Here is a 22,296-nt window from a genome sequence, read left to right as displayed (position 1 = left end):
AGCGTTCATTTATAAGCAGGTCTGTGTTCAATGAGGTTTTGACCGTGTGGTTCTCCGGGTTCAGGACCAGCGAACACTGACGGCTCGTTCTTCTCCTTCAACCGAGCGAAGGGCTCCAAGTGATTCACAGCAACACAACCAGTGGGCAGTGTCTTCGTTAATCTAACACAAAGTCCAGTGTGTCACAGGACGACACACAGGAACAAACATGCAACACAGGGAGTGTGGAGTTCAACTCACTTCTGTCCTGTTGTATTTATCCAAACACTCCAGCAGCTGCAGGAAGAAGAAACTGGAGCGAGTTTGGTTTTAGCGGTAAAACAAGGGCTTCAGTATAACCTGCTGTGATTGGTCAGATGGACCCAGAGGGCGGGGTTAATAGCTGTAAAGTGGAGAGGGTTGCCATGTCCGCGGTTTTCCGGATGAACTGGGCTTCATCTGAAGGGTTGCCAGAGATGCTGCCCATAAACGGATGGAGGACCATACATGACATAAGTATAAATAAATACAGAAATAAATACAGAAATAAATAAATAAAAAGGAAATTAATTAATTAATACAGAAATAAATAAATAAATACGTTAATAACAACAGAAATGTCTAAATAAATGTCTTCCACATTTATTTATTTATGTATTTATTTCTGTTTTTATTTCTACATTTATTTATTTATTTATACTTATGTCATGTATGGTCCTCCATAGCTGCCCTCCATCTCCCTCAATATCATATCATTGTTATATTATGATTCACTGAACGGGTTTGCTTCTGGTTTCATTCATTCATTGTGGCCATAGGAGGCCACGCTTTACACTCTGTCTTAAGTAAAAGGCTAGGAACTTTGTATGTATTTTAACATATGTTGTGTTGTATTTAAATTATTATATTTAAAGCAAGGCTTTAAGGGTAAAATCTAGAAATGTGGTCTAAGGGACGTTTTGGCCCGAACTTGGCCAGCGATTATAGAAAATATGATAATAATATAATATACTTGTGTGTATGTGCTGCAACACTGTTACTTTCAGCCCTGTCTTTCTATATGAGGGAGGCCTGGAATTTCATGTTTATTTACTGACTATGATTTCAGTCCCTGTAGCTGATACTGTTAATAAAAGATGATTTTCTGTTATATTTATTGTTAGAGCTAACCAATCAATGGTTGGGGGTAAAAAGACACAAACAAATAAAAAATGGGGGAAAAAATCATAAAATTTTATTACAAGATTTTAATACAAGTTAAAGCAACAAATCTTGACATTTGAAAAGCTGGATCCATAAAATTATAAATATTTTTGCAAGAATACCAAGTACCAAAGTATTCTTCCACCGTTTGCTGTCAATCAAATCATCAAATTGTAGAAGTTCTCTCCATGTTTTGTAAATAAAATCTTAACCATAACTTAAGCTGTAATATAAATGTAATTAATTGAGAGAGACAGCAATTCCATCTGAACTTAAAGTGGCACAAAGTACAAGTAATTCATACATTCCAAATTACATGCATAAACAAAGCTGTAATGATCTCCACCAGCCACCTCTTGATTTTGAACAAATGACTGTATGGACGACAAGACAGCTCCCAAAGTGAAGCCAGAACATTTTCATTGTCCCTCAGGTGGTTGGCTGCAGGATTTGTCACAAGCCTCGCCCTTCGTTCGCAGATGAGACATAATGTAAACTTCTTATTTTTTTAAATCAAAGAGTGCATCAATTTATTTTCCCCACAAAATAAACCAAACGGATGCCTGTTTCCTCCATAAACTCTTCTTCAGCACATTTTCAACAAATACTAATTCTTACAATAAACCCTGCCTGTTATATAAAGCACACCGACAGAACTCATTCAATTCATTATATTGTAATTTTACAGCGCCTCATCACAACATACATTGTTTCAATGAACTTTTGGCAACAGTTGAAAGAAAAAACAAATATGGCCATCTTACAGGGTGAGGACTCAAGCAGAAGTAGACTCAGGGTCTAAAAGTACAGAGATAGACGAGAGAAGACCAGGAACAGCCATATAACTGTTGTATTTAAGCAGATAAAAGTGTAATCATAGTGAGGTGCAATAATGTAGCATCACTACAACAGCACCAATGATAAAGCAGCATCAATAAACATTTTTACAATGATAAAAATAAATGATAGTTGAGTAGCGGTACCTCATCTGGATCATGCAGCTTCAAGTCACATACCTGCATAATGAAAACACGGAGACGGACGTCATATATTTCATTAAATAATCATTAGATTTATCACATCAATCATTCTATCACCCTGAATTTACACTGATTTAACCATTACCTTAAAGTTTGCCTCTCGATTGGTTTTGATATATTGAAAATATTATGATAACTACCCAACCTTTAAAATGTTTATCGATACATTTTCATATCATAATCTGAAGACACAAATTTAAAAATATTGAGTCAAACAGTGTGTGAAAGACAATCTCAACAACAGTTTGTTTGTGTAGACTATTGTTAACAAATCTCTGGGGTCATGCTTGACAAAAAAAAATGCATAACTAAGAATAACGTTGATATTCACATTTTTAAACAAGTGAAATCTTTTTTCTAGTAGCATGTACATACCCTGAATGAATGTGTGTAACTTCTGTGGTGATTAGTTGGACTACACATGTACATATATTATGTCCAAATACATTTGTGTGCTTTTCCTATTTAGTACGTAGACGTTTCCAAATATGATACATTTGAACGGGTAACTTTCCACGACACGAATATAAATATTGACCTATTGAACGGGTGTATTTGATATTTATTCATACATGTTGTATATATATGAATCCTACGGAGGAGGATTAGGGCCACTGTGGAAAAAACAAGTGAGTTCTGAGTTTAAACTCAGAATTCTGATTTGTAAAAATATTTATTGATGCTGCTATATCATTGTTGCTATTGTAGTGATGTTACATTATTGCATATATTAGTTTAAACTCAGAATTCTGAGAAAAAAGTCAGAATTCTGAGTTTAAACTCAGAACTCACTTGTTTTTTCCACAGTGGCCCTAATCCTCTTCCGTATGAATCATTGCTTAAACTAACCAGAGGATATATCTTAGTTGAGCTCACAAACTATATATAAAACTTCTACAATTTGATGATTTGATTGACAGAAAATAATGAAACTCTCCATACAATATGATTCTGTTTTCTTGGCAATGGGTTGTCTCTTTTCCCAGCTTTATGTCCCGCTCTGAATGCATCGTAAGACGTGTCTCATTACCCAGCATGCCCCTCTCTTCCGGCTTTCAGCAGCAGTAGTGACAGACGACTCGAAAAACAATATGACAGTTTAAACTTTAAACCGATGGGCTGTGTGCAAGTGACAGCGTCGTGAGCGCTTCCAGACAGTTTCCACTGAGCGCTGAGTTAAATGTAATTTCTCTGGACCTGAGGTAGGGACAGAAACAACAAGGATGCAGTTTCCTCCCACCAACGGAGACTTCACGTTCGTGTCCTCGACAGAAGCTGAAGGTAGGCTAATGCTAATGCTAGCGCAACTCTACGGCTAGCAGGCCTTCAACCAGCCAACCACATAGATGTTTACGTGTCTTGTTTTAGTTTTTCATTAGTTAGCGAAATAACCAAAATACGAAGCCAGTCGTTACTACTTGTGTTGTGCCGTTTGAGAGAGAGCTGGTGTAACACGAGTATTCGTTGGGTGAGCTATCATCGGGTTAGCCAACTTAAGGAAGTACTGCTACGTGTTGTTTATGTTTGCGTGAGAGGAACGAAGCCAACCAGAGAGCAGTCAGGTCAGACCTGAAGGATCTGCTACTCAAGTCCTTTAGTTCTGTGTCAGTGGATAAACGATCCGGATTGATATGTCCCTTACTCTGTTGTTTACACTGCTAACCCTGGAAATATAGATAGATATATAGACAGATAGATAGATAGATAGATAGATAGATAGATAGATAGATAGATAGATAGATAGATAGATAGACAGACAGACAGACAGACAGACAGATAGATAGATAGATAGACAGATAGATAGACAGACAGACAGACAGACAGACAGACAGACAGACAGACAGACAGACAGACAGACAGACAGATAGATAGATAGATAGATAGATAGATAGATAGATAGATTACTTTATTCATTCCCGAAGGGAAATTAAGTCGTCATTGCAGCCGGTATATTTGAATACAATAAAATAAAATACAATAGAATAAAATACATAATATTGAGGTAGAAAGAATGAAAAAAGAAACACAAGATAAATAGGTAGATAAGGTGCAGTGGCAATATGATGGTAATGTTATTGTTAGACAGTATATAAAATTAGTACAGTATAGTATATAATATATGATAGTAATTAAACCAATATAATAGCAGTATAGAGTAATAATGGCAGCAATAGTATATATAATAATAATAGTAAATATAATAATAATAACATGTACACATGCATAAATGTGTGTATATAGACTTATATTTACAAAGAATATACAGAGAGTATGATATAATATATGATATATAGTAGAGGTATAAATATAAGTATTTGACTATACAATAGATAATATAATATACTATGAGTGTAAGAATATGTAGACAGAGTGTGCAAAAGACAATATTATTGTATAAAATGATATATAATATCAATATGGTTTATATTAACACATATCACATATGATGTGAAGTAAGTGTCTATGGAGCGGAGTGTTGTACAGGACGCACAGTGCAAGGAGACAGGTATGTTTAGTGCAGTTCTGTGATGGTGGCTCTGACAGAGGTAGATGAGTTCATATAGTCACATCTTGTGGCGGATTGGAGCCTGCGAGGATGATTATTGGATATAGATTATAATATACCTTAACATTTGACTTCGTAATAGGGCTGGGTAATAGTAAAGTAGAAATGTGTATTTATTCAGCCAGTGTCTTCAAATTTTGTCACATTTTGTTACATGACAAGAACAGATGAGGAAGTTGTGAATCATTAAGCAAATATAATTGAGATAAATATGCAAACTAGTAAGATTATATCACATGTTAAACAATGATAGTAGTATGTAATATACAGCAGTGCAGGTCAGTTTTTTTGTTTTAAAGCGCAGCTTTGTCCTGTGCCAAATATTCAGATACTTGTTGTGAGGGTTAGAAATGCAATATTTGAACTTTTACAGCAGATGAATCAGAATCAGAATCAGAAGTATTTTATTGCCAAGTACGTTTACACATACAAGGAATTTGCTCTTATTGGTTATTGGTGCATACAATGAACGTAGAAACATAAAAACGCAATAAATACAACATACATAGGAGAGCAATAAAAAATAGGAAACCAGTATATATTTACTCACTGTTTACTTCTTATTAACTCACTTTTTGCCAATATTTATACAAAGTAACATTTATTTTGACATAAACATTTCTGAATAAAAATATATAAAAGATAAAAGATATAAAAAGTGAAGTAAAAAGTGAAATGCTAAATGCAAAACAGTGAACAGTGTCAATTGCAATATGCAATGTACTGCAATGCAATGCAATGCTCACTTATGTTAACAATGTGACGAATGAAAGTGTAAATACACATGTTCTCCATAGACCTCAGCGGCACCATAAGTGCCCCAGACATCAAGCTGAACCTGGGCGGTGACACCGGTAAAGACCCGTACACCACCACCTTCCTGAGGCAACGAGGCTACGGCTGGCTGCTGGAGGTGGAGGAGGATGATGGGGAAGAGATCAAACCTCTCCTGTGAGTAAATGTTCTGTCCAGTCTTCTTCTCTTTACAAACATGCCTGTTGTTTCATGTAATTAGGATCATTTAAATTGTGGTTGGAGACAGACAAATCTGCATCCTTCTTCAGTGTAAGAAAAGCTACAACAGAGCAAGGTGATTGGTTGATAGTGGTTCTGGTTGTATCTACTTATGACAGATAATACAATTAGTTTGGTGGCTGCTTCTACCATTTCAACTCATACACATACTGTTAAAGTTCACAGCAGTAAAATGAGAACATGCTTACCAGCTGAGTAGCAATATATCGTTACATACCTACACACGAAGGCCAAACAGTTTGGAATATTAGAAGAATTTGTTTTAATTTGGTTCAGATCTGACGTCAATAATAAGAATCCTGCAATTTTATGTTGTGTGTGTGTGTGTGTGCACGTGTGTGAGAGCAGGGAGGAACTGGACATTGACCTGAAGGACATCTACTACAAGATTCGATGTGTCCTGATGCCAATGCCATCGCTCGGCTTCAACCGGCAGGTGGTCAGAGACAACCCGGACTTCTGGGGCCCTCTGGCTGTGGTGCTGCTCTTCTCCATGATCTCCATCTATGGACAGTTCAGGGTGAGCAGGACATAATAAATACCACTTTGTGATCTGCCTTTGTAAAATCAAGCATTATTTCCCACCGTTTTAGCTCTTTTTCACAGTAACTTAACAGCCTGTTACCTGGAGCTTCTAACAGTGTAACCTTCCAAGGATGTGGGGAGGCTTTGGTGCCATGGTTTTCCTTGCTTCTACACTGTATTTTAATAAGCTTGTATGTTTTGGATTTCCTACATAAAATAATCCGACAATAAATCCTTATTGCCTACACTGCAGGGAATTGAAGAAGGTGGTTGTCGGAGAGACAATAAAATAATTTGGGATATTATCATTGGTTTTCTTTCATGTTGTGTCATACTGAATCTAGAGCACGGCTCAGGCTGGCAAAAGTCCAAACAACAATGGTGGCTTCTAAGAAGTTTAGCATAGATGCTGCTTAGGCATTGTTCATATCTTAACTGGAGAGTATTTCTTTATTTGAAGAAGAGCAAAGAATGATTTTCTTTACAGTACAGAAAAGAAGTTTATACTCTTCTCCTGACTCTCTTCAACAACTATGATAGATGATAAAAGACAGACAGTTCTTCTATCACCCACCAAATACTTTTGAAAGCACCTGTCCTTTGCTAAACAGATTCCACCAAAACCTTCTGGTGCATCAGGTTTACCTGAACTTGTAGTGCCAGGGCCTCGGCCCCAGAGGTCAGTCAGTAGAATTAAAAGCAGAACTATGTTATAAATGATGTTGCATTTGTTTAGTTCCTACAGTGAACTAGGGGTTAACCTGAAAATATCAGGATGAATATAGAGAGTTGTTTGTGTATTGAGCTGTTTTAGTTCATGTGGTTGAATCATGTTGATGATGTAATGTAAATGTCATATAACTAGTTAAGTTTATTGACTCATAGGTTTATTATATATAATTATTCTTTGTATATATAAGTCTATATACACATATTTATACATGTGTACATGTTATTATTATTATTATATTTACTATTATTATAATATATACTGTTGCTGCCATTATTACTATATACTGCTATTATATTGGTATAATTACTATCATATATAAATATATATTATGTTATATTATAAACTATATATACTGTACTGTTTTTATATACTGCCTAACAATAACATTACCATCATATGATCAGTACTATTACCATCATCTTGCCACTGCACCTTATCTACCTATTTATCTTGTGTTTCTGTTTTTATTCTTTCTACCTCAATATTTTTTATTTTATTCTATTGTATTGTAATTTATTGTATTCAAATATACCGGCTGCTATGACGACTTAATTTCCCTTCGGGGATGAATAAAGTAATCTATCTATATATCTATCTATATCTATCTATTCAATGATGACACCAAACTCCGCTTTGATTTCACAGGTTGTGTCTTGGATCATCACCATCTGGATATTTGGATCATTAACAATCTTCCTGCTGGCACGTGTTCTTGGTGGTGAGGTAGGTGCAGCCTATTCAGCCAATCGAAAGAACCTCAGACTTGACACTAACGTGGTTATCATAAAACATAAACGTTTTCTCATGGAGTCTTGTCTTGTGTTTCTTTTTGGTAGGTTTCATACGGCCAGGTTCTTGGAGTGATTGGATATTCCCTTCTTCCTCTCATCGTTATAGCCCCTCTGCTGTTAGTGATCAGCCGATTCGAGGTTGTCTCTACACTAATCAAAGTGAGTCAAAGACCACGTAGGAGTCTTTATATTCTTCATGGTGTGAAAGAACAAATGTATAGAATCTGTACAATGACAGTTGATAGGAGGGTCTGCCTCAAATTAAAGCAGCATAATCTCTGTTTTGTAATGCAGCTCAGGAAGATTTGCATTGTACTGCATTACAAAACAGAGATTATGCTGCTTTAAATTGTCATGTGTTTGCGGGAAAATAAATTCTTTTTAAAAAAATGTTTTTTCATAAATACTCATGTATCCTTATGAGAATTGTTATATAATACTATATATTATATTATTATTTGTAGCCTAATATCACAATCTCTGAGATCAACCTACAAGATGTTTAACATTAAATTGTCACTTATTGTCACTAATGCCCTAGTTTATCATCTGTGATATGAAATCATAACATTTCCGAAGGGTCAAGAAAAAAAAAACAGTTGAGTTATGAAAAAGCAAAAAGTGCCTGTGCTGCCGGGCTCTATTGCACAGAGGAGGGTGCACCTACTGACGTCTCACTCACCAGCATTCAGGCGTTGGTGCAGCCCACAGAAACAGGTCGCTCCGCATTGCTGTTCTCACCGTTTCCACTACAAACAACATGTGATCTATGTTGGATCAGTAGTGTCGTGGCAATTTCTACAATCCCACCTTAGCAACGAGGAAACAAGACACAATTCTCTTACAGTATTGTCACACTTTAATGCTCAGAGCCTGGTGCATACCACAAAGTTTAGTTTGTAATATGCACCCGGATAGAAAACAGTTATTTTATACCTAAGGCTAACCCCTCCCATACTGGAGCGGGTGTGTTTAAACAGTCAAAGGTTGAGATCCTTTGATCACATGAATACAACAATGCCTAGTCGAGAGCAATAAAGTCAATATACATTCAGTTTCTACAGGAAACACAGCATGATCAAAGAGAGGAATCAGACCAATAAACATTTAGTGTCTAGACAAAATTTAGGTTACAGTGTGTAGAGATTCAATCATGATCAATCAAAGGGGAAATAAACATTTTTATTATGGTCAACTGTTATATTTCCTCTACAGTAGTCAGAGGATCTGAGCCATGACTTTGTTGTAAAAGTTTAGAGTCCGCTATGCTGTTATTTTCCATTGCTGCGTGCATTGACATGGCTAAAAAAAGGGCAGGGATTTAAGGTTCAAAATGCTGCCCAAAATAGTTTGGGGCAGCCTTAGAAGCAAAAACTGGCCCAAGAATTGTGGAATGATGTTTGAAGTATTATTATTATTTTTGATTAAGTATAAAGCGGCAAATCTTCATTTGTAGGAAGAATGGAAAAAATGTTTTTGCTTGAGTACTTGACTCGGGTCAGAGAACCACAGTTACTAACTACATTGTTGAGACTAGATGAACTTGTTCACTTGTTTAAATCCAGCACACATCACCAGCTCTTTCAAACACTTCTTGAGGAAGAGTGTTCAAAAACTTTGTAACATAATGATTAATACATACGAACCTCAGAATTACAATCATAAGCCTGCTGTAAGTATGTTTATTCAAACCAGAAGAGCTATGAACTTTTATCAATCAATTAACAGAGTAAAATGTAGCATGTTGAATTTCCTTGTGATGTTTGTAAACAGTGAACTCAGGAACACCCAAGAAATAGTGTTTTATTCCAAAAATGGCATCAGAACACAAGACCTACCCTGAATAGTTCAGCCTGTTAGTAAATAAGTTTATATATAAAGTTTGGATGGATTAATGTATTGATTCTTTCTGGTTTGCTTTTGTGTTTCAGCTGTTGGGAGTGTTCTGGGCTGCTTACAGCGCTGCTTCACTGCTTGTCGGAGATGAATTCAAAACGAAGAAGCCCCTTCTCATATATCCCATTTTCCTTTTGTACATATACTTCCTATCGCTATATACTGGTGTGTGATCGGAGGAGTGGAGACTGGACCTTCTAATGGACAGTTACTCTGGATCATAGGGGAATAAGTCAAAACTTCGGGAACCAGGATTTTTTAAAAAGGTGTTTATTTCTTTTTTTAAGTCTGTTAAACTCCAGATGACAGGGATGCTGGGAATACAGTATGTATCAATGTATATAGTTTTGTCCCTTTTGTCTTTCGTCAATAAAATGTTTGTTGTTTGCACAGCTTCAACTTTGGTATGCAGACTTCTCGCTCACCAGTGCAATACAGTCACTTTTGTCCTATGTTTATTTGTAGATCATAAAGCTTGAAATAATCAGAGTTCAACATTAATGTAATGCTTTTTTTATGATATAACACTAAAAATGTTTTGCCAAATATTCGTGGCTTTTTTTTGCATTTTGAAGGAATAAGAAAAGCAGCACCATAGAAGAAGATTGTTGATCAGAAGGTTCTTTATTGTTGTTCACTGTAATGTACTATGAGAAATGTACATTTATGCTTTTAATGTTTCATGGACTTGTCAGTTGATTTATGGATTAGGCAGCCGATCAGATGGACAAGGGCAGTTACAGTGATATGAACCATTGTCTACTGAATGTGGTGCCTTGTTTTCCCTTCCATGAGTCTTGTTTGTCACTACAGGAATATAATTATTTGATCAACAATTACAGTAAATTATAAGAGAAATCATTTGGTATTTACTGACTTATTGCTGCTTAACATACTGTCAACACAGCTGGTCACCCTAATATAAAAATGAATGCTGTAGATTAATCACATTTGTGTTGGTCTCCAATGGATTCGCTCACAAAACCTCTTTCAAAATAATGGCTTTTGAATAAGTTGCTACATGCTAATGCTAAACATGTTTTAAATGTCAATGGTTGTCGGTTGTCACATTAGAGAAGTGATTAAATTAATTGTACTCTTAATGTGTATAGTGATTCTACAGCTGCACTACTGCTTCGATGAGGCTGGACTTAAACTCAGCAGTGCTTTCAGTGGAAATCATGTGAACATGCTTTAATGATGACCATTTCCAACATGTGAAACTGTCTTAGCATCACACACAAATTTGCTTCAGCAGACATTTTTAGAGTGAAGTAGGACCTCTCAACGGCCTAACAGGAGGTTCAGTGAATAAAAATGATGAAACGCAAGTGTGTTGGTGATCAAATGGAAGTTATGTATCTGTAACTGGTTCAACAGGTAGTTTAGAGAATGAGCTTCACCAGGTTATCAGTGTCAGAAACTAGCGAAAGCCTTAGGTCAGACCTTGTTCTATGTATTTGGTGTAGGTCTGACATACAGCTTTATTTGCTCAATTAGTGAGTGTATGGAATCAAAGAAAAATTATAAATGATTACATAGGTATCCAGAAATTGAGTGAATTGACAGAGTATGCTTAGTTTGAATGAGGAGGTTCCTGTTTCTTTACATCATCTGGTGGGAGACCCACATATAATACTTAAAAACATTCTTGATTTAAATAAAACTAAATAAATAATAAACTCAATAAAATAATCAAATAAAATGTCATAACCATATGAAATTATTTCATTAGAAAGGATTTGATACCCTTTCTGCTGTTTCATCCCCACTATTTATTCATTACATCTTGGACCTACACCTCAAGTTCTTCAGTGTGTTGCATTGTGGGAGAACAGCACAATTCAACAGAACAACGTTTGTGGTTCTCAGGTCTGAGCAGACTTACTGTCACACTTTCCTTGGTGAACACAATACACACTCAAACTCTGAACTATATGTAGCGTATACCAGAGTCATGTCCCAATCATTTGGAGTCAGAGATGAGAATAATGATTTCAAAGGTCACTTGTCAGTATGCTTGCAGCCTGTGGTTTTCTGAATGTGATATATCAGGGATGCTCGGAGGAAATTTAATTACGTCTGGCACGAAAATGCACTTAGACTTGAAGATGACATGATTAGAATGCAGAGGTCAAAGGCTAATATTCCTTACATTATGTTGTCAGAACAGCAGTCAAATACTGACAAGATGCTACTAACTGTGATTGTGAAACAAAAGCCTCTTAGCACCAACGCCGCCAATGGACACGTGGAAAGAGAGACCTTGCTGTCCAAAAACGGAGAAATAACATGGTCCTCGACGCCGTACGGCCGAGAGGGGCGATCCGCCTCCACCTCCTCCTCTACTTCCTCCTCCTCTGCTACGCCCGTCGGGGTCCCTTCCCCGGGCCCCACGACGCACGCGGGCGGGCGTGTACAGGTCCCGGGGCGAGGCCGCCGCCAGCCTGTGGGGCGCCGAGAGCGGCTGCGCAGTATTCCGCGCCACGATGCCCCTCAAGGTCTTTCACACGTACTCCAGACTGCTGCGCTTCGACGACCGCGAGACGAGACGCGCCTCTGACAAATTGGCGGCAGTTCGAGAGTTCTGGGACGCTCAAAGTGACCGTGGACGAGCAACTGGTTCCGTTCAGAGGTTATTATTTATTTTTTTTGTATTCTTTATTTTTTTCTTTGTTGTTGTTGTTGTTGCGTTATGTTACGTGGCCATGGCTAGCCAGCGACTGGCTAGTCCTCGTCGGTTGTCCGCTGGCGACTCCGAGCCTTCTTCTTCTTGTTCTTCTTCGTTGGTGGAGGTGTAGTTGTGAAGACAGAGGAGGTGAAGGAAAGCGCGTTCAAACTTATTCAGGTTTCTGTATGTTTATTGTATGTTCTTTGTTTTGTAGTATAAGTGTACGTTTAGTGTAGTTTTTCTGTGTGTTTGCCGTGTCTCGTGGCAGGGATGGCGTCCGCAGGGACGCCGCCGATGTCCCTGAGACATGGCGTCAGGCTCCCGGTTCGGCGGCGGCAGTGCCGGTGGCTGCGGTGAGGTCAAAGAAGGGATGTGAGAAACAGGTAGTAATAGGAAAGGTGGTTGTTGCCGAGCAGGAGCAGGAGAAGGAGATGCAGTGTGGTCCTGCACAGCAGGCAGGACCGGTACAGGCTGAAGTAAACAACAGTCAGGTTAGTGAGATGGATGTGGAGGAAGATTATGAATCTGATAATGCGTCTATAGCTGACAGCGTCTCACTAAGCGCGGATTTATATTCATTAAAAGAGGTCAATGAGTTTCTGGATGAATCATTTGGCAAAGCAGTGGAGGTAGGGGAGTATTTCCCAGACATAAAAAGTTCATTCAGACAGTCAGTACACTGCAGAAGGTGGTGGGGACGGATGTCCTGGATGAGAAAAGAAGATATAGGCTCAGGAAGCTTGTCACTGCGGCTAAAAAAGGTCTACCATGTAAGATACGATCCAAGAGAAGAAAAAGTTGTAAATAAAATTGACCATGACCATTCATCACTGGGTGTTTTTTTTCTGCTGTGTATACCTGTTTGTCTTTTTACGCTGTATTTTTTATCCTCTCATGGCATTAAGGGTAGCCTCATTAAACATAAACGGGGGTAGAAGTGCTCACAAAAGGTTTTTAGTATCAGAACTTTTTAAAGTAAAAAAGCTGGATGTTCTTTTTTTACAGGAGACTCATAGTGATTGCCCGAATGAGACAGACTGATCTAGTGGACCCGTGGAGGAGGCAACATCCTTCAGCCAGGCAGTATACCTGGATAAAGATAACAGACGGGAGGATCCATGGTGCCCGGCTGGACAGATTTTATATATCCGCTCCTTTTATCACCCATGTGACAAACTGTCAAATTCACCCGGTTGGTTTCACAGACCATCATTTAGTTCTAGTAGAGCTACTTTTAACTCCTGCTAGAAAACCTGGATCCTTCTGGCATTTTAATGTTAAGCTTTTAAAGGATTTAAATTTCTGTGGAAATTTTAAACTATTCTGGACCAACTGGGGATCAAAGAAAGAGTTGTTTCCCTCCCTGACTCAGTGGTGGGAGGTTGGAAAGGGTCAAATTAAGGTGTTCTGCCAGCAATACACTGCCTACTCTTCAGGAAACATTAAAAGAGCAATGGAGCAACTAGAGGCCGACATAAAGGAGCTGGAAAGTGTACCTACCAACACGGAAACATTAAAAGCTAAAAAACAACAACTGAACTCTTTTCTCCAGGAGAAGGCCAAAGGAGCTCTGGTTCGAGCTCGGTTCCAGAAATTAAAAGACCCACCACTTTTTTTTTTAATCTGGAGAGATCCGTGGCCCAGGGGAAGCAGATGGTGGGTCTCCGGCTGCTGGATGGGAATATCACAGCAGAACCAGCCGAGATGAGGAGACACGCGGTGGAGTTTTATACCGACCTGTTTGGGGCAGAGGAGTGTGACGCTGAAGCTGTGGCCGAGCTGTTGCAGGACCTCCCACAGCTGAGTCCAGGTGAGCGAGACATCCTGAGCTCGGACATCACTCTGGAGGAGCTGACCACTGCAGTGTCACAGATGGCTGCAGGCAAGTCACCAGGTTTGGATGGATGACCGGCAGATTTTTAAAAACATTTCTGGAACATTATGGGACAGGATCTGCTGGATGTCTTGAAGGACTCGTTTGGGAAGGGGCTTCTTCCAGCCTCCTGCAGACGGGCTGTAATATCACTCCCGCCGAAGAAAGGGGATCTAACCCTTCTGAAAAACTGGAGACCCGTCTCTCTTTAATGTAGTGACTATAAGGTTTTATCTAAGGTTTTAGCAAATAGATTCAAGGTTTTTATGGAAGTGTTTATTGGTGCTGACCAATCTTATTTTTGATTTGTGTACAACGTATAATATTAATATTGGCATTATTTCCATTGACCAGGAAAAAGCATTTGATCGTGTTGATTGGTCATTCCTGTTTGCCACACTGCAGGCTTTTGGTGTCGGGGAGCATTTTCTGTCCTGGGTGAAATTATTATACGTATAATGATACGTGTTGTGTTGTGAAGGTGGGGGGAGGGCTGAGAAGACCTGTACCAGTTGAAAGAGGGATAAGGCAGGGATGCCCCATCTCAGGCCAACTTTACAGTGTGGCCATCGAACCTCTCCTGTGTCGGCTCAGGACTCGGCTGAAAGGCCTGCATCTGCCTGAGCTGGCTCACAGCCCCCCGATAGTAGTATCAGCGTATGCGGACGACGGGAATATCTTTGTCCAGGATCAGAAGGATGCGAAGGCTTCAGCAGCGAAAGTGAACTGGGGAAAGAGTGAGGCCTGTGTGATTGGTCAGTGGGACGCAGGGAGAGTACCCCGTCTCCCTGGGAACCTGACATGGGAAATAAAAGGGTTAAAAGTCCTTGGCTTGCATATCTGCAGTGAAGAGATAGAGAGGCAGAATTGGGAGGGAGTGCTGGGGAAGGTGCAGGTCAAGTTGTCTAAATGGAAATGGTTGCTTCCCCAGTTGTCCTACAGGGGAAGAAGTCTGATCAATAACCTGGTTGCAGCATACCTGTGGCACAGACTCCAGGTGCTTACGCCTCCACCGGGACTCATGGAGCAACTGCAGAGGCTGCTGGTGGATTTCTTTTGGTCGGGTCATCACTGGGTTCGGGCGTCCGTTCTGTACCTCCCTGTGGCAGAGGGGGGCCATGGACTAACAGACATCATCTCCAGGACTGCTGCTTTAGACGAGTCTCATCACAACAAGATGGAGTACTAAAGTTATCAAAAGATCAACATTTTTCGTCAGAGCGTGTGACTGTGGCCTGGCGTCAAAGTTTGATTGAACGCCATCAAAACACGGGCTTCTGTATCTCAGACATATTTGGTCCAATCAAGTCCAAACTAGACAAATAAGACAAGAGTTGCGACCTGAAGACACCTACAAAGACACCATCACTTAAAATCACAGCGACACCTACTGGCTACAGGAAGTGAAGCGTTTATCCTTGCCCCAGTGCGCAAACGCATGCAACGCGGAGACGAGCGCTTGGTCATTGAACGCTCTCTCTTCCCTTCTGTAGCCCGTTACTGCTACAATGTAGCCCTAGTATTTGATTGTTTCCTAATGTTTGCCTTCAATTATTCATGTTCAACATGTGAAGCATATGAGAGATGTTGAAAGAGTTGTATTATTGTTATGTATTAATAATAAAATATATATTTACCAGAGAGCCTTTCCTGATTTTACCTAAATTAGATTTTAGATTTTTATAAATTAATTTGTCTTTTAGAGTTATTAGGGTATTTTGAAGGATTGTATTTCCCTTTTGGGCTTTTTAAGGCCTAGATGCTCAAATTCTTACCAAAATTTGCAGGAAATTCAAAACCATACAAAGTAATTGTATTCTGGAGTAATTTGAAATGGGCGTGGCAAAATGGCTCAACACCCCCATCTATGGAGAAGCCCCTCAGTTAGCTTTCACGGATCACCACAAAAATCGTAGCCCAGGTGTATCATGACTAGACAAAAAAAAGGTCTAGAGGTGCAAGGGAAAAGCCTAACAGGAAGCCCGCCATTTTGGATTTATTCGCCATTTTGGCCGTTTTCTAAATTGTTTCTTTGGCGTCCTTGTCCCAGGGTTTTTATCAGATCAACTTCATATGGACATGAGTGTCCTGACAACAAGATGGAGAAATAAGCTACTTCGAATTTTGAGTTTTCATCGGACGGTTTGATCCTGACGTGGTGTAAAAGTCTGATTACACGCCATCAAAACACTTGTTTTTGGAACATCTTACACTTGGAAGTATTCCTCATCACTGACTGCAACCATGTCAAACTGTATCAAAAGTGTCTCAAGACATTGATAATGGCATAAGATTACTGGGACTTTTCGTCAAACACCATATTAGTTGCGTGGCGTCAAAGTTCATCAATTCGTCCCTAAACACGAAAATGCTGTAACTTCAGTATTCATGCTTCAGTCTTCCTCAAAATACATATGTGTAACAACTAGGGCTGTCAGTTTAATGCGTTATTAACGGCGTTAACGCAAACCCATTTTAACGGCGTCAATTTTTTTAACGCGAGTTGAAGCAGAGCTGCAGCTGCAGCTTCAGTATCTGTGTTCGCCTCCAGTCTGACCTGCTCTCGCTTTTTGTTTTAATATTTCGCCAACTAAAATCTATATTTTAAAGCTATCGTAGCGTCCCCGCTTACACAGGACACGGAAGTTCTTCGTGGTTCAGTAACTTGTATTTTCCTCCACACGAACATGTACACTTCTCGCTCTTACTCCGTCACTCGCACACATCAACAACCACAGATATGAACACTAGATATCTCGGCCGCGTTGCCGGCCAACGGAGACAAACGTCACCACATGGCGGCCATCTTGTTGCGGGAGGCTCTCTCACCCATAACATTGTGTTGGTAGTGGTAAATAACCATAACTTGCTCAATTTTCAACCGATTTTGAAACGGTCTGGTTTGTTATAAACGTCAGAGATGTAGATATGACACTGTGTACTTATGAATAATTATGTTATTTTCTAAAAAAATGAATAATTTATGCAGTGTCATAACTACATCTCTGACGTTTATAACAAACCAGACCGTTTCAAAATCGGTTGAAAATTGAGCAAGTTATGGTTATTTACCACTACCAACACAATGTTATGGGTGAGAGAGCCTCCCGCAACAAGATGGCCGCCATGTGGTGACGTCCGGCTCCGTCGAGCGAGATATCTAGTCTTTATATATATCTATGTCAACAACACTTCACTTCCTCATTGATCCCCGATCCCGAAACAACCCCATCCTATTGGTCCAAACAGTCACATGTCCCACCCAGACCCCTTCAGTGACCCTCAGGATATCAGAGCGCTCCTTCAACACAGTGTTTTACTGAACATACGTCAAAACCAAACATAAACCCAGTCCGTTAAACTATTAGGCTGCAGCTATATGTTTTTATTTTTTCAAAATAGGGTACTTCTTATTTCAAACATTTTCCACAAATAAGGGGAGGACTCAAATAGCCCTACAAATTTCTGTGTTTAATTTATTTCAAAGTAGGCCGACACTTGCCTGTGCATTTTGTTTGTTTGTTATTTTGTTGCTTGTCTGTTTGAGTAGCTAGCTGAAAGCAAAGAAGTAGTAGGCTTACTTTTTATTGGTAACCCAACTGTTATGGTTCATTGTTTCTGAAATAAGAGGCCTGACTGCTATGTTCACAGCAAACTTGAAAAAAAGAAAATATTAAGCCATGGTTTAATTGCACTATAGGCTGAGTCCTTGTTTACCTGAAATGTGCACTTTATAATTTTATTTTGTACCGCCCTGTTTGGCAATGTTGTTTTTCAATAAAATAAAACCTTTGCATAAAGCAAGCCAATCCGCTTTTCCATGTTGATAAGAGCATTAAAACGAAAGTAAAATTATGGAAAAAAAATAAATGAAGGGACATTTAGAATAGATAAAAATTTGCGATTAATTGCGATTAATGACATAAATGTGATTAATCGCGATTAAATATTTTAATCATTTGACAGCTCTAGTAACAACAGCACCCCTATGAAGATATTAATATGGTTTTAATGGTTTTAAGGACAAATTAATTGAATAACGCCTCCTAAAGTGAAGCTCCGGCAATAACATTGGCCGACATGTACAAAAATCAATAGGGACATTTGTCTTTTCATGACAAACAAATAAGGCTGATGAACTTATATGTTTATATGATTTCATCACACAGTGTGACCGTGGCGTGACATTTTTCTTGATTCGCCAAAAAAAAGGGGTTTATTATAACTCCTCTGTGCATTTTTCTTTCAGCCGCAAACCTCATTCACACATTCACAGTCCCGCCCTGATCAGATCCATATCAATATTGACTCATCATTACAGCGCCACCTGCTGGCTACAGGAAGTGACATGTTTTAAACTTTGATGAACTGCTCTTGGCTGCTTTATAATATACAGCTCAAATGAGCTGTACATATGAAAGAACACTTCAAAGGATTCATTGCAAATAATTATTTTTTGTCAGTTTGCTTAAATGTCACAGTGTCAATGTTGTTAGAATCCTTTGATGTCTTAGATGTAAAGATGAAAGATTTATAAGATCTGAAGAGAGAAATTAGTGTTTTTGACCTGAATAGATCTATGAGTAAAGTGATAGTGATAGCACCACCTACTGCCAAAAGGAGGTAAACCTCGTTTTAAAACTAAATTCGATTAAGAGAAAGTTTTCACTACGGGGTCTAACTTGATGGGGTGGACCCTAATGCGTGATTAGTGAGCGTGGTCCAGCGGTGCGTGACAGACGCAGGAAGTGAAGCGCTTATCCTTGCTGCAGTACGCAAAACACATGCAATGCGGAGACTTGCGCTTTGTCATTGATCGCTCTCTCCACTAACTGCTTTGACATAAGGGCAGCAGCTGCTGAGGAGAGGTAAGACCAAACTGTTGCTCTTTTCAATAGTATGTTAGAACGTGGGAAAAAGAGGAAGTGAAGGAGAGAGGGAGGAGCAGAGATCTGTTTCGATTCAGAGGAAGTGAATATGTTCTACAGTCTCTGGCAGCAGCTGAAATGGAGCAGCAAGAAAATCAACTGGACAGAGAAAGATTCTGCTGTTCGATCTGTGTGGATCTACTGAAGGATCCGGTGACTACTGTCTGTGGACACAGCTACTGTAAGAGCTGTATTAACACCCACTGGGACAAAGAGGAGGAGAGAGGAAGCTACAGCTGTCCTCAGTGTAGAGAGACCTTCACACCGAGGCCTGTCCTGGAGAAAAACACCATGTTAGCTGATTTAGTGGAGGAGCTGAAGAAGACTGGACTCCAAGCTGCTCCTGCTGATCACTGCTCTGCTGGACCTAATGATGTGGCCTGTGATGTCTGCACTGGAAAAAAACGGAAAGCTCACCTCCAGCCTCATCTTCAGTCCCCTCCATTGAAGAAGCACAAGCTGGTGGAGCCCTCAGAGAAGCTCCAGGAGAACATCTGCTCTCGTCACGACGAGGTGATGAAGATGTTCTGCCTCACTGATCAGCAGTGTATCTGTTATCTCTGCTCTGTGGATGAACATAAAGACCACGACACAGTGTCAGCTGCAGCAGAAAGGACTGAGAGGCAGAGAGAGCTCGGGCTGAGGAGACAAACAATCCAGCAGAGAGTCCAGGACACAGAGAAAGACGTGAAGCTGCTTCAACAGGAGGAGGAGGGCGTCAATGGCTCTGCTGATAAAGCAGTGGAGGACAGTGAGGAGATCTTCACTGAGCTGATCCGTCTGCTGGAGAAAAGAAGCTCTGATGTGAAGCAGCAGATCAGATCCCAGCAGGAAACTGAAGTGAGTCGAGTCAGAGAGCTTCAGGAGAGACTGGAGAAGGAGATCACTGAGCTGAAGAGGAAAGACCATATACTGAAGGAGCTCTCAGACACAGAGGATCACAACCAGTTTCTACACAACTACCCCTCACTGCCATCGCTCAGTGGATCTACACACTCATCGAGCATCAGGATCCGTCCTCTGAGGGACTTTGAGGAAGTGACAGCAGCTGTGTCACAGGTCAGAGGTCGACTACAGGACATTCTGAGTGAGACAGAGACAGAGATTTTACAGATTGTGTCTCAAGTGGATGTTTTACTGCGAGAACCAGAGCCAGAGACCAGAGCTGACTTCTTAAGATATTCACAGGAAATCACACTGGATCCAAACACAGCACACACACATCTGTTATTATCTGAGGGAAACAGAAAAGTAACATGGATGTGTGAAGATCAGTCTTATTCTGATCACCCAGACAGATTCACTGATTTTTATCAGGTCCTGAGTAGAGAGAGTCTGACTGGACGTTGTTACTGGGAGGTGGAGGTGGGGGTGGGAGTAGTTTGTGTAGCAGTCACATACAAGAATATCAGCAGAGCAGGACGCTCAAAGGAATGTATATTTGGATTCAATGATAAATCTTGGTCATTATATTGTTATAGAAACAGATATGAATTTTATTACAGCAACATCGACACTCCAGTGTCAGGTCCCGTGTCCTCCAGAGTAGGAGTGTACCTGGATCACAGTGCAGGTGTTCTGTCCTTCTACAGCGTCTCTGACACCATGACTCTCCTCCACAGAGTCCAAACCACATTCACTCAGCCTCTCTATGCTGGAGTTTGGGTTAAGTATGGAGCCGCAACTGAGTTCTGTACACTCAAATAGACTTGAGTCATTAAAAGCAGTGATTAAGATTCTGTGTTTAAATCTTTAACTTATTTAGTCTCCATGTTTGTTGATCAAAGTTCGTCGTGGTGACGTTTCTGCTCCGCACAGAGATCAGCTGTCAATCAAACACTGACCTTCCTTTATCACACATATTTAGTTCTCACTTTATAAAGACAGAAATCTATAATTACACTGACATGAATGTGTTTGAAAGAACCCGAGCACCGAGCGGTGGGAGGCTCTATTGTATTTCGAACAACTTGCATTTCCATTTTGGGCTTTTTCAGGGCGAAATTGCAGTAACTTCGGTGTTCGAGGTTCAACCTTCACTCTGCATTATCCAACCAGCTCTGAACTACTGACCTATGATCACATTACTGACCTGAACACATCCATATATAAATATTAGTTCAGGGTCATGGCGCCACCTACTGATCAGTGTGAAATTAAGTTGTTGTAACATTGTCCAATTAACACAAAATTGCTCACAATATATCAGAGCGCCTACTTGAACAGATATATTCGTCTGTAGGTAATAATAGTGATGGCAGCACCTACTGGCAACAGGAAGTAAGCTTTGTTTTACAGCTATCATTCGATTTACATAAAATCTTCCCAGTGTGATTTGATAGCGTGGACCGTAATGAGCAATTAGCAGGCAAGGATCGACGTCGCGTGACGGACGCAGGAAGTGAAGCGTTTATCCTTGCCGCAGAGCGTAAAACGCATACAACGTGGAGACGTGTGCGCTTGGTCATCGATCGCTCTCTCCACCGACCGCAACAGACTTCAACGTGCGGGTGCTCGGGCTCGTTACTGCTACAAAGTAGCCCTAGTTTGACAATGTGTCTTAAATAAAGTTATTTAAAAGTCTTTTTCTTCTTCTTGTGGGTCTTCTTCTTCTTCGTCTTCTTCTTCTTCTTCTTGTTCGCATCACCTTGAATACACAACGCGGACAGCCGGGCGGGTCCGACGTTGCGACTCTCAGGGTCAGGGAGACCCCGAACGACAAGAGACAGGCCCTACGTAACAAATACATATGCAAGGGCTGTTCGCTTTCCTATTACCCTTTGTGCGCGTGCTGATGTGTGGTGGGCTGTGCGTCTGTGTGTTTGAAGCAGGGTATCACAACAAGCGTTGGTTAAATCGCTACCCAAACACTCACAGTCAACAGCATGGGGAAGCAGGGACAACACGAGGGTTAAGGCACCATGTCCGTGATTTAATTTGTTTACAGGTATGCATTTATTAGTTTTATACTAAATTCAGGTAGTTGTAATTCCTTTAATTGGTGAATTATTAAAGACTAAATTATGCTGACAATCCTAGTGCAGTGTAATGAGAAC

At 40.0% G+C, this 22,296-nt stretch overlaps 2 protein-coding genes across 2 annotated transcripts; both read left to right on the top strand.

Annotated features, from left to right (window-relative positions):
* The first annotated feature begins 3,265 nt into the window (after window positions 1-3,265).
* yipf4 (Yip1 domain family, member 4) lies at window positions 3,266-11,099 on the top strand. The gene is made up of 6 exons (XM_061087158.1): window positions 3,266-3,503; window positions 5,586-5,739; window positions 6,172-6,343; window positions 7,727-7,804; window positions 7,918-8,031; window positions 9,804-11,099. Exons 1-6 carry the CDS (start codon window positions 3,446-3,448, stop codon window positions 9,939-9,941), a joined length of 714 nt encoding a protein of 237 aa, XP_060943141.1. The 5' UTR covers window positions 3,266-3,445; the 3' UTR covers window positions 9,942-11,099.
* An 8,252-nt stretch (window positions 11,100-19,351) lies between these two features.
* On the top strand, window positions 19,352-20,947 carry LOC133020340 (tripartite motif-containing protein 16-like; the record flags this gene model as incomplete). Its single annotated transcript, XM_061086865.1, has 2 exons — window positions 19,352-20,182; window positions 20,405-20,947. Coding segments are annotated over 2 exons (1,374 nt in total), but the record flags the coding sequence as incomplete, so codon positions are not given.
* Window positions 20,948-22,296: the final 1,349 nt, after the last annotated feature.

This window comes from Limanda limanda, chromosome 15 (assembly GCF_963576545.1).
Source record: "Limanda limanda chromosome 15, fLimLim1.1, whole genome shotgun sequence".
NCBI classification, from domain to species: domain Eukaryota; kingdom Metazoa; phylum Chordata; class Actinopteri; order Pleuronectiformes; family Pleuronectidae; genus Limanda; species Limanda limanda.
Note: the sequence above shows the minus strand (reverse complement) of the source record. Positions and strands in the feature narration are given on the sequence as shown.

Coding starts and splice junctions, on each gene's coding strand:
- yipf4 (XM_061087158.1), top strand. CDS start 3,446: ATGCAGTTTCCTCCCACCAACGGAGACTTCACGTTCGTGTCCTCGACA. Junction 7,805..7,917: donor CACGTGTTCTTGGTGGTGAG/GTAGGTGCAGCC, acceptor TCTTTTTGGTAG/GTTTCATACGGCCAGGTTCT. Junction 8,032..9,803: donor TTGTCTCTACACTAATCAAA/GTGAGTCAAAGA, acceptor TTTGTGTTTCAG/CTGTTGGGAGTGTTCTGGGC.